The sequence below is a fragment of the Echeneis naucrates genome, chromosome 20 (genome assembly GCF_900963305.1).
Source record: "Echeneis naucrates chromosome 20, fEcheNa1.1, whole genome shotgun sequence".
Lineage (NCBI taxonomy): Eukaryota > Metazoa > Chordata > Actinopteri > Carangiformes > Echeneidae > Echeneis > Echeneis naucrates.
The window spans coordinates 15,865,983-15,879,647 of NC_042530.1; the positions used below are offsets into that span (position 1 = coordinate 15,865,983).

General features: G+C 41.4%; 1 protein-coding gene across 1 annotated transcript in view; it reads right to left on the reverse strand.

The window, feature by feature from the left end:
* Positions 1 to 13,665, reverse strand: part of LOC115061381 (partitioning defective 3 homolog) — a 344,220-nt gene that overhangs the window by 85,635 nt on the left and 244,920 nt on the right. The window contains exon 20 of the mRNA XM_029529689.1: positions 6,143 to 6,271. Within this exon, the coding sequence (XP_029385549.1) occupies positions 6,143 to 6,271 (129 nt within the window). The remainder of the gene's footprint in view (positions 1 to 6,142; positions 6,272 to 13,665) is intronic.

Below are 13,665 nucleotides of genomic sequence, written 5' to 3' on the forward strand. Positions count from 1 at the left end.
CATTTCAAACAATCACCATTTTTCAGTGCCGGATTAACCTAATTCCCACAACCAAGCCATAGACTGCCTTGTTTATTTTTGGCCACCCAAAATCCCATTTTCTCAGAATTATCTGCAGAATGAGATTTTGATGAAGCCCTGATGCAGTGTTGCATGATATGCAGTCATCTATAAAAGCTCTAAGCTGGTTTGATGTCTTTTTGAATTGTGGTGGACCAGCTACAATATGAAAATGATCAGTTCAGATTAGCTGCATAAACCTGGTGTTGTCTCACTTTAACGTGTGCTGTGAGGAAATAGAACACTGGACTTACAGGGTAGAAAACAGTAATTCCCAGAAGCCCATTCACCTGCCATCTGGCTAAAGTGATGTCAGATCTCTTCCAAGAAGAAGCAGACAATAATGTTACCACAGGTTCACGGAAGTCCACTGGGATCTCAAGGCCCTCTGGCATTTTATGGACTAATCAGATTCATAAAAACGGCAATATTGACATTTGGGATGAGGTAATGGCCTTGACTAGACTGGCGACATGAAACGCAAAGAGAGACTTCTCTTCCAGGCCTCAGGAGTCGGAAATAAATAAAGCTAATAAGTGCATTTCAATAAAAGGATATTAACAAACAATATTACCACAAAACAAAGATGCTGTTGGCGTGAGGGTCATCCTCCAGTTAATTTTAGTCAATTAAAACTTTCAAAATAAGTTTTTCAATTCATGACATCTTTTACTTTCGCTCAGTCTGAACGTTTTTGCAGGAATCATATCCACATCCAAACCTGTCAAGGCTGTGTGAGCAGTCTATTTCAACTTGTTCTGGCTGTCACAAAGAAAAGCTGGACAATTTTTACATTTCCATCCTTAGCCAGGTGGTGGTGGGTTTCTGTAGAAAGCTGTGATTTGAATACCACACAATGTAGACTATATTATCTGCCTGATGACTTCTACTGATGGGTCAAGAATGTACACGTCCAATAAAAATGACATGTAAATGGATGTACTTTGCCTTAGAAAATAATAGCAGTGTTGAATTTTCCAAAAACTCATCTGTTTGCAGAGAATATTCCATGGAATGAAAGACCAACCACAAAAATACCAAATTTAGATATTAAACTGTGTATAAGCAAAGTCTCACTGAGAATGTCTGTTTTGTTCGATCGCCATAAAGGAAACATCCGTAATGAAAATACCAGACACAAAACTAAATATTCCCTGTAAATGTACCTTACTTCATTTAATAGCCACAGCATTGAAGGAAAGGTTAAGGTAGGATCACTAGGTAAAATTTTGGAAAAGGTAACCTTTGACTTAAAGGGGTGGATTTTAAGTGACCTGTCTTGTGTCTATAAGAAAGGCCATATATCCTCTGAGCTATATCTTTGGGGCAGATTGGAGATTACAGAGATGTGCTATCAGAAAAGACAAGACTGACTGTAGCTAGATGGTTAGCAGGCTAACTTCAGTCGAAGACACAAGAGACAATAGTTAACACCAGTGTTATTTTCCACGTCTGGAAAGAACCATTGGTGAGTAAGTGAAAGACGTTTCTTGCTGAACTCACAACATTTCTGAATGACTCGGTAGATGCTAATGCTGAAATTGTGTGTATGCAGTAGTAAAACCTACAGATTGTTGAGGTGATGAAAAGTGATGCATTGTTGTTTTTAATAGCCTAGATCCAAACACACCCAGAATGTTAAATTGCCTGTATTAACAATTCAATTCCCTGTATGTGAATCCATCCAGCCTTCCTGCTTGTTACACACAAGCACAGAATGCACAGCAGTGCCATGTATACAAAAATGCATCTTATGGGGAAGCCATTTTTCTGCACTACTACAATGTGCTCATTAGCTCCAAATCTTCACACCTGCCAACTGCGTTCTTCTTGGGCAACCTGTGACTGCTGCTCCTCGTCCAACTCCTCTCCTCCCCCCATATTCTCCTGAGAGACCACCACCACAATGTACCTTATATACTCCATTAGCCAATTAATGACCCAGCATGTTAACACTGAGGAAAGTGCTGCCCACACTAAACTGTATTACTGTAGTGTACAGCACCAATTACTACCCCTCTCCTCTCTTCTCCGAGCAGACGCTACAAACGAGAGGAGCAGACACTGGAGCTTTTAATGCAATCAGCCCGGGGAGGTTTGATTTCAAAACGGGGACAAGCAAGCTTTGACGTTTCACAGCTGAGGATCTTAATTTTAATGAAACTGATGACAATAATGTATTAGGTTAGAAATTTATAGGTTTCCTTTGTGTGTCCTTGGGTCCTCCCTCCATTTTTACTTGGTATTCTTCAAATTAGAATGGATCTCTTGTGTAAGGAAAATAATGCTTACTTACTGGCATCTCATAACAGTGCAGTGGATAGGCATTTCCCCCTGGCCTAAGAGTCTAGACAGTCTAATGCTGAGGCTTTCAGGGCAGTTAAATTTCAACTCCTAATCCACTGACTGACCAAGTGAAGTAAGTTTCAGCCGGATGACACTATTCTTCCTCATGTTCATTTTAGTTTTTTCAATGTAACTAATCTGAGCGTAAAAGCTGCATCTTCCCTTTAACTAATCAGAATTTGTAATGAAAGTGTTGCTTTGCTATTTCAAAAGGTGAATGTAGAAGAGTCGGGTGATAACTTTGACACATTACATAAATAGAATAGGGACCCTGGTGTGAACTGGCAGCAACGTTTCACCTTACTTATCTCCAGCTTTTCCTATCCATGCTGAATATATTTCACTGTTTATCCAGCAGGGCTGTTTTTTTTTTTTTTTTTTTTTTTTAACCAAGGCAGCAAACTCCTCCATATGTTTGACAGTGTTTAATCTACCCAAGGGAAGTCTTGGAGGCTTGGGGTGTCTGGGGCTGTGGGTGAGGTGGCGGGAGGGGGAGTACTTTCAGACATTTTGAAGTCAACACACTTAGAAGTTTGAAAGCCTGTCTCTTCAATATGCATTGTTACCACAGTGGATGAAACAGAATGCAGCTGCCTTGAATAGATCTTTCTTTTCAATACCCCCTCATCAAAACACGATCCATTGTTCTGAAGTGCAGATGAGGGCAGAATGTACCTGAATTTAATCAAAGTGCAACAAATGACTTCATGCACAGCTGTGTGTGCAGAATCCCAAGCCTGCGATAGCCCATTTTTTGGGTTGACACTGGCGTTAATTTAGTGTCAATAATATATTAGCTAGCTGTAGGTATCAATATGATTACAAATGTAATCACACTTCCCAATCAGCCATTTGTAGACTCCTTTGAACTCACTATGCAAATGAGACTCAGACAGGATACTGAAATAATGAGATGGTTTGACAAAGTGATGATAACGCTGGCACTGCAATCACTGTGACAAAAAACATAAAGGGAAGGAATCTGCCTTTTGGCTGCTGCTTTACATTTTGGTGTCACTAAGCCTCTGAACAGTGCAATGAACAAAGTCGAATAAAACACAATTTCTCAAGTCTAATCCTTGTTTGTTGTTTGCCAAAAATGAATAGTGCTGACTGACCTTCTCCAGAAACACTGCTTGGGTTCTGTTTGACTAGAGTCAGCAGGAAGTCTAACAACAGACAAGAAGAAGCAGGGCACTGTTGACAGGGAAGAAAGGCAGCAATGTACTTCTGCTGCGGTCTGGGAAATGGGAACAAGGAAAGTAGCAGTGGAGTGCAGACCGCTGATTAGAAGCCAACCGGAGCCAGGCAGATAAAAGAGAATGGACATCATAATCAGCCGCAACAGAGGAAGACAGAGAGAATAAAGTTCAGTTCAGGCAGTGGGTGCAGAGATAAATCAGTGACTGATAGAAGCTCCAGCAACACCACCTGCCCTGTGGTCCTTTCTCTGTTCTCTCTCCCCAATGGCCTTTGCATTAATTAGTGTGGGGGGGGGCACAGCCACTGGAACCGGTCCTCTCCAACCCACCCTGGGTCCAATCAGAGAACTTATTGTCTCCAGTATCTTCTCAACATGAGCAAGTCAGATAGAGGTGTGTTGAGTCCTGTCCACAGTCATAAAGAAAGCAGAGTGATGGCTGCTGCTGCTGGGATGAACAGTGGTTTAGATCAGCCCAACCCTGGGTTCTAATGATGCTTTGATGAGACAGCAAACAGCCAATCAGAGGAAGTTTAGCTAAACAAATGCTGCTGATAACCACTCTTCATCAAGTCGACGTGCTGCGCTCTGGTCCAGTAATAAAGCCAAAGGTTTATGTAGTCTGTTCCCTATCATCCTCTGTGATGCTCCCATAAGAGGCGGACAAGACATCAATTAGAAGAACAGTTTTATTCAAAATAAACTGGGTTTGTCTGTTAGGACTGTAGGCCAAACCATAAATGTCATAAATCATACCAAGGTCGGAGTTTTAAATATATAACCCAAGATGCCTTATTGCAGGGCGGAGAGGGCAGGTTTTATGAATTAATCTGTCTCACCTTTCCGCTGACTCCTATTTTGAATCACTAAAAGCCCCTGTCAGAACCGTCTGCTTGAATTAATGATTACTAATGTTGGCCAAGCCATGAGTTGGGCTGTGGCCCATCCTGGGTCGTGCTGACACGGTGCGTCGTCTGATGATTTGCCAGCTTCAGAAACACGTTACAGTCCAATCCATAATTTCATGAATGCACTCTGAAATGGTCCTGTCTCCGTGGCAGCAGCGTAATCAATCAGTAATCAGAGTGTGTACCTTCAACAAGACCTTATGACAATCAAGTGTAGCACCTTCAGAATGTGCAATGCTGTAACCAAAAAATAAAATAAGTAATGGATTTCTGAGCTGTCATCTTGCTGAACCCTAATGCTTTGAATATAGACCTGGCATCATGGCAGGTTGGTTTTTTATTGCCCACCACAATTTCCCTCAGGGTTCCCTTTCCATTGACCAAGGGACAATCCTGGCCTGGCTCAGTGATGGGATTTGGGAAGAGGTACAAAAGAAAGAATTAGGTTGCCCTCCAGCAGTGGGAGCTGGGACTGGGGCTCAAACATGCAGAATGGACACAGACAAGACAGGGAATGAGAATGTGCCTTAAGACAAAACAGCACACTAAGAAACTGGTTGACAGCTGTGAAAGGAAAAAGTAGGAACAGGATTTAAATGATGTGAGTGAGTGTTGTGGGTATGGCAGGAGTGAGGTACTTTCAATATCTCATTCCCCCTGTGCATCTGTGTTGATTTTGTTGCTTAGTATGACAGTCGTTTGGGAGCTGTTCAAAGGGGACACATATGGATGGAGAGCCAGGCCTGCTGGTCTCCGGGGTGCGCGAAAGGAAGTGTCTCGGGCCTTCCGCCAGAGGTTTTCGCATCCGCAGTGAAGAGCACCATCACTGCAAGTAATAGTTGAATTCCGAGATGAAATGGGTTACAGCTTCTTTCAGCAGGGCCTCCAGATGTTCCATTCAGCAGTGAAGAAGCCCTTTGTGAGTGTTTTTTTGTGCAGACACTTGTTTTTGTTTGTGCTCCTGTGCATTTTCGACAGCCACCCATCCTTCTTTCTCTTTGCCGTAAGAGGAAGCGGTATCAAGCCCTATTGTCTTTATTCAATTAGCTGTCATTACCAACCACAGTTTGATTACTGAGTTCATTTGGTTGGTGGAGAACAATGGAGGCAGCAAGCTGTCTTTTCCACTGATCCACCGTGCCACCAACATTGTCTTTCCCAATGGAAAGAATTTAATGAGGCTTGTCTGCGACGGATGAGGCGCATGCAGCAAAACCAATGCTTTGCCTAATTCCTCTGGATGTCCTGATGTCCACAAACAGCAGAGGACCTGGAGCCAAGAGGGCTGGATAGAAAGGAGCTGCATATTCTTGAGCGATTAACAACCTGAGAAAGCAGCAGGAGAAGACAAATGCACAGCTCCATCGATTTCACTATTATAATGAACACCATTCAATCATGCCAAATCCACGGGGGCCAGTGAGCAGCATTAGGGGGTCAGTGCTTCTGAATGCTGTAGGAAACAACAATCCATAAATGATTGATTTAATGTTCTGATATAAAAGAAAAGGACATTTCACAAATTGACATCTAAATACTTTCCCAGAATTCCCCAACACTGCTCCATCACTTTGTAAATGAGGTAGTTTGCTCATTTTCACAACCTGGATTCAGTCAAAGCACTCACCTCTCTTGTTCTAGCCTCATACGCAGAGTCTCCTCTTCTGACACCTGCATGTCCTCGGTTTTAGATTTACTGGAGCTCTTCCTCACTATCCTGTCTCCTGGCCGCTCATCCCTCCGGTGCTTCACAAACCTGAGTAAAAGAGAAGGGCAAAATGGATTTAATTGAAGCCCAGGCTTTATTTTCTTTTTTCTTTTCTTTTTTTTTTTTTTTTTACACCGGCATGTCTCTTCTTTTGTCATGAAATTTCATTTGAAATACTCAGTAGGAAATTAAAGTGTCAAACTGTCAAAATCTTAAGGTTGGGTTTGTATTCAGAAGACAGCTCAGCAGTCTGTCAGGGCACCCATCGGTTATTGAAAGAAAAATTCGGCCTTCTCATATAAATGCAATCAAATTGCAGCCAAGTCGTATCAAAAAGATAACTCAAGGCAGTTTAGTCCCTTGCTGACAAGGTTCCATCCAGGACAGTGAAAAAGATTTAGAGCACTGTGTTAAAGGGAAGGCCAATGATGTAGCTGCAGAAGACAAATGCAAATACACGTCTTTGTTAATCATTGAAAATACACACCAGTAAACACAGAAACAATCAGGCACAGAAACTTACTGCAAGAAAGGTATGACAGGGGAGGAAACCAAAAATTTGGTTAGCCCTAAAAAATTTGCTTAACTATATTTTTGCAGATATTGCAGCTATCCTAGCCTTATAAGCTCATAAACATCCCTTCATAAAGAGGGGATGAGCTTCCCATGTCCCCTCCCTCAGCTGTAGAGTTTACTCAGAGTGAGAGGAGCAGTGACAGCAAGTGATTCAGTTTTGACTGCAGAGGAAATGAACTACATGTAGCCAGGGCAAAATGTAAGTGGAGGAAGCAGCATCATTTGTATCGTTTCACTCTCCAGGCAGTGTCACAAAAGTTTTACATTTTAATGACAGGAATGACAGACTGGTGGCAGTAAAGCTTTCACAGCTTTGCGGGAGGTGAGAATAAGCCAAACAATGGCATATTCCTATGTTTGGTGTTCAACAAAGCTCTGCTGTGTGAGGGGGTGTGAGAAAATGATGAAGGATGGAAAACATGAAGAAGGCATTTAGGTGACAGGTGTATAGTACATTTCCAGGACTCCATATGTACACACACACACAACAACATTGTCTGACTACACTGGCTCAGACCTGATTACTAGCAATAGTGTGCTTGTGGCTAACACTATGATCAGATGCCAACTTCATACATGTGCAGAGAATTTGAGAATAAAGGGTAAAATATCTGAAGAGACAGAGCAGGAAAGGCAATATCATAAAAGTATGACGCTATTTCCTGTTGCCTCACTACAAGGCCAGCTGTGAAAGAAGTACAAAAGTGGCAGGATACAGAAAAAGGAAGCATGACAAACAAAGCCAAGGAGTGCACATGATGATCATTTGACACATGGATATAAACGCACAGCTGGGCACCATATAAAGCAGATTATATGAGTCTCTGTCTCTCCCAGTTCCTCTCCTCTCTGTGCCTGTCCTCATCCTGCAGGTGGTGAATCATCACTACCCCATGTTCCAGCATAGCCTGCTGCTCCCATATCTCCATGAACCTCATACAGCATCACTTCATGAACTTCATGCAGCATCCTGCCTGCACATGTATTGAATATCCCCTCCACCTGCTCTCGCTCTTTCCCTACTCCCAACCAGTTGAGCCCACCACCACCAAGCCTGGTTCTGCCCGAGGTTTCTGCCTCTTAAAGGAAGTTTTTCCTTGCCACTGTCGCCAAATGCTTGCTCATCGGGGGATCTGTTGGGTCTCACTCACTCACTCACTCACTCATCTTCATTCGCTTTATCCATTTCTGGGTTATGGGCCGCTGGGGCCAATCAGAGCCAAAGGTAACAGTGTCTACAGTGATGCTTGTTACATAGTTCTCAATGTGTTGGCACCTGAATAGCCTGTGTAAAGTCTGAACCTGGTGTTGATATGCTCTGGTAACCTACAAAAAGTTTAAAAGTTCAAAAAAAGAAAAAAAAATACAGCTGAGAGATTATTCTACAAAAAAAAAAAAAAAAAACAAGACTGGTCATTCCATTGAATGTTACAAATAAAGTGGTGATGGATGGTTATTATCAGGGCAGGACATTGGTTCTTTGCATCACATCAAAACATATTTGGTACAGTATTGAGGTTCATATCATATCATGTTAAGTTTTACGATTTAAGATGGAAAAAACTGTATGTACCAAAGCTCGAATTGATGGGTCTAGAAAAATTCAGCAACTGTTGAAGATATGAGCTAACCTTGAGGCAAAGACATGGATAAATCTTTATTGGACAATATGTCCTAAATACAATTATAAAATCTGGATGATACATTGTCCTTGGCAACTATATCCGAGAGGTTACACAAGGACAAGACAAATATAGTATCTTGTTTTGAATGAAATTGGGGAGAATCGAAATAGAGTAACTAAAATCCTGAGTAGTAAACCAAACCTTAAAGTGTGTGACTTCTGGAAATTAAAGGGTGCACACATTTCACGCATTTACTCTGTTTCAGGATATTTTTAAACCACTATCACATATCACTGGCATGAAATATGAAAACTTGATAAACAATTTACAAAGTGTAAAACCTTGTATGTTTGATTTCTAAATTAATTTTCATGTTGGCAGGAACTATACTACTGACATGAACAAATCTGGTGACTGTAAATACAAGGCAATAACAGAGAGTTTATGGGCATGAGCGGCGACCACAAGTGAAAAGGAATTCAATAAATATAATCACAGAAAGGGTCTGAATTTTTATGGAGTGTTTATATTACATAATGTAACTGGATGTTCTCCAACAAAGACATTGATTACAATGTTCTGTGTGGGGCTTTTTTAAGCAGCGGCACAGGAGAAAACAGCCTCCTGGCCCTGTTGTGCTTTCACTCCATTTTTATTTTTACCTTTCTCAGACCGGAGCTTTATTTGACAGTTTCAAAACTTTCTCTGAAAGCATGAAAAAAGAAATAACACCACACAGGGTCGACTTTGGGCCAGTGGAAGAGAATAAATTCATGTAATGGGAGACTGGTTCCCTCACAAATGTTTATTGTTCGAATTTATGTTAAAAGCAGCTAGGAGCTTAGTGCAAGTGGCTCCTGTGTGGTAGTTCTGCGTTGGATCTGTAATCCCTCCACTTTGCTGTGGCCTGGTGGGAGATCCTCATTTGTGTCTGTGCAGGGAGCCTAGAGGAGGTTGACGGAATTATATGTAGGTTCTTTTGTGGCTCAGATAGGGTACATTACCTGATTAATTAATCAACAAATGGCTGTAGTAAGATATAAAACTCTGGGCTGAAGCTAGGTAATACTGTACCTGCTATCTATCACCAGGGCAGGTGACAGCTTTCCTCACCTCACTTTAAAGACTTTCATTAACTTACCAAGGAAAAATCACCTCCCTCTTTTCTCAGTGTCCTCTTACACTGACTTAAAAGGACTTAGAGGGGGACAATTTTTTTCTTCTTATTCCTCTTCTTCAGAATCAAAATTAATATAGTTAGGGATTTGTCATAGTAGAAAATATTGGTGGATTAGACTAGTGTGGCCCCGGGCATGTAGTAGCTTCTATAAGAAAGGCTACTCCCTCATCGCTGGGGGCTTGAGAAAGAAGGCCCATCATCATCCTACCAGAAGGCTTGGGACACTTGCTGGTTCACTGACAACTTGGCTCTGCCCCTCCTCCTGCCAGGCCATGCCAGTGGGAATCATCATGGAACTCAGGATTAGCCATAAAACCGTCACTGACTCAAAAACTCCGTCATATTTCTACGCTCCCACACTACACACCAGAGAGCTCAGAGGTCCATGGCAATGGCTTGTATATGAAGCTCCAACCTGCACTGACCTTCACAATGTCTGTGTAAGATACAGTTCTCATTGGAGAAATTAAGGGAATTATTTGTTGATCTGTGTCCGAAGGAAAGAAACTCGTTTCTAAGAGAGCTCTTGAGCCATTATAAGTGCATTGGCATTAATTATGGTTGGCAGCTGGATACTTGTATTGAGAGTGAGATTGTTGAGGCTTGATAACAAGATATTGATTGGCAGCTTCATCTCATGGGCAGAATGACAATGGACTTCGCTATATTCTGATTTCACTTATATATGTGAAATTTGCCTTTTTTCCCCCTGTATCATACTTAACAGAGAAAGTCCATAAAAAAACAAAAAAAAAAAAAACAAAACATAACTTTAATCATACAAACCATGTTATCACCTTTGAAAAGGTACTATCTGGAGTACTACAGTGGAGCGTTGACAGTCAGTTTTATATTTAGAGAGGAAACAAATAACAGATGTTTGGAAAAGGACAAATTTGAATTTTGATAATATTTTTATTCATTACATAAAAATATAAGCGCACAAGCTGATTTGAATATGGACAACCATCCTTCAACTTCAAATTGAGATTATTCTGTTAAATGGATATTTGACTTCCAATGGTCACTATTTGAGCAAAAAGCTAGACATCCATTCAGTCAGTTGAACAATGATAAGCCATTTACATCCTCATAAAGCTCTGATCTTTTTCTGCTTCAGTCCACTAGACCGGAGCTCTGTTTAACGATCCGTTCCTAAGCATCTATCTTGCTGTGGCAGACAGCAGGTAAGAGTGATGAATACACAAAGGCACCAGGGGCCCTCAAAAGACACAGAACAACGGAGAAGAGAGATGTGAATCACAGAACCACCTGGGTAGAGAGACACAAGCGCACAGTACCCGTGTAAGATGCAGGTTTGTAGTTTAGTGATATGCAGTTAGATACGCCACATATATAGATATGACCTGTAGACTCCAATTACAGCTTGTGGCTCTGAGCTATTCATTACTGTTTGCTCTTGATAATGTCTGATTGGCTATTAAGCCTCATTTAGATGCACTAACATGTGTCAGCATCTATAATATCTGCTTTATTAATGCCATAATGGCCACTGATGCAATGAAACACTGCGAGTAAAATTGAAGTGTTCCATCAAAGTGCCATGCATTTGACATCTGCTAACAGCATCTCATAAAATAAAGTGTTTTCTAATACTAATGCATATTAGGCATACTGTATTACTGGGAATGCGACTTTACTCTCTGTATCTGCTTTTACTAGAAAATAAGTCAGTAAATATGCACTTCATTCAATGTGATACATCACTTTAGATCAGTGGAAACAGAAGGCTTTATACCACAAGTACTAGATGCCTCATATATCATCCACATCGATTTACAGGGTAATAATACTTCAAGGCTGCAGCACAAAGAGGAGTAAAAAGTCAAAGCCAGAATTTCCATAGTAGGAGAGAAAAGTAAATTATGCAAATCCTCAAAGCCAGTTTGATTGTTACAATCATTTAATCTGGGGAGTAGATTTGAGCAAAGCAAATCTGTTTTGACATCCTATGTGGGGAATTGTGTGGTTTGCTCACAGGAACTTGCTGACTGGGAAGGGAGGACAGCAGGAATAGCTGTCTTCTTCCTTCTCTGAGGTCTGTGCTTTTTAAGAGTGAATGCAAAGATGTGGCAGACAACCACCTTTTTTAATCTCACTGAATGCACTTGACATATGAGATGTTAAATCTTTTGATATTATTCAAAACTTCAAATGGAACAGGTGAGTCAGAGGAAGGGGAAATATGACTGCATCTATCAATTTGATTAAGGGGTGAGAGGATAATTTCAAGGGCAGACAGAGAGAATCATTATAATTTCTGCTTGGCCAACCTTAAAGTTAATCCATATTTCCCAGGGCAAACTGCCCCCACAGATGTCTGCTGTAGAGGCTGAGTGCCCCCTCCCCTGAAACTGTGTTTGTCACTGCCAAGTAGTAAATAAATAGCTATGCCTCCACCCTCTGCGTTTCATTGTGATAATCCATAAAGCAACAGAGAAGTAAGTGTTAGCCCCTTATCACTGTTCGATATAAAGGCATGGTGATATAAAGGAGTGTGTGATTTCAACACCTTGGTAAAAAAAAAAGCCCTGACAGTGGCATGTAATTTTAATAGCACCTTGTTAGGAAGGTGAGACTGTCAGATTCCTCTGTCCTTCTCAGTTGATAAATACTGTTGCAGCTGTGGAGAGAAAACACTCCACCTTGGGTGAGACACAGATGTGTTTTAGAAAAAAAAACAATAGGAGTCAGTAAGATAGAAAGACAGAAAGTTTCTCCTTTGCACATTGTGACCCAGTGATTGTTAACAGACATTAAAGGGGCATCAGTTATCATCAAGTGGCTTCTTTGTGATGTTGCTGCCACAAGTTTCCAGCAAAACCAACTCCAGAGAATTATGGGAGGATGTTCTGCTGTCATTTGTCTGACTTGAGCCACCACCAGACGATTATCTCCTTCCCTGCAGAACTCATTATCTGCAACCTGTAATGTCAGTCAGCGCTTTCCCTGCTCAGCCAGACCACTTTTAAACCTGAATTTGATGCATCTCTTAAGGAAAGGAAGCAATTATTTTAAAAGTTTAAGGAGAAAGACAGCAACTTGATATTCAACTGTGTACGTGTAAGGTAAGGTAACACTTGTTACTCCATATCCATGATATAGATTGTGTCTCCAGAATAACACAAGTCATAATGCAGCCGCACATTCCCTTGCCTTTTACAGGGAGTCTGTTTCTCACAGGTCAGTGCAAGAGATGACATCTCTGTGCTTTCACTTCAGTGGACAAAGGCTGGGGCACACTAAACCAATCGATATCCTCCTGAGTAGGGGTGGGAGGGTTCAGTGGGGCTTTGCTGATTGGATGCTGCTCTGGAGGGAAGCCATCTCTAATTCCTCCACTGCCAGTGTGAAAACAGTAGGGAGAGGTACAGGAGGAGAGAGGATAGGAGTCGAAAATGGTTCACGCTGTGTGGGAAAGCGCCTTCCACCGCACTGTGGAAGCATGAGATACATTTATTCATGACATCAGGCTGAGCCCTGGTTGGGGGACAGCGCCACATGCGAGATGGAGTCAAAATTATTCCCACCAGAAACTTCTGTGACTCTCCAGTCTCCCAGCTGTGCAAAAAGACACCACCACACCATACGCAGTTTCTGTGTCCCTCTAGGAGGTCTTTCACCACACCAAAACAATGAAAAGGAAAAACTATTTGGAGGTAGATGAATTGTATCCCATCTCAGATCATTGCATTTAAATGTCTTTTTTCTCAAACAATATCACTGTCCCCAACTGTTTGCCATAAAGAGGGTATTGTACAGTTTTCATCCTTAGATTTATCATTTTTCTCACTGTTTCTGTGAGTATTTATCGTTTTCTGTTAATTTTCTTCCTTGTTATTTTTTCCTCATATCTATTTGTATCTTGCACTGTTGTTTTTTTTTTTTATTATTACTCTTTTCAAGCCTGTTTCTGCGTATGTGTGTGTCCAATCGTCTGATTAACAACTGCATTCCAGCGCTTGTTTAGTGGTTGGTACATAGGCATAACACAAACAGAGCCTTTTACCCACCTCCCACATTTCCCCAGGAGAAGAGAA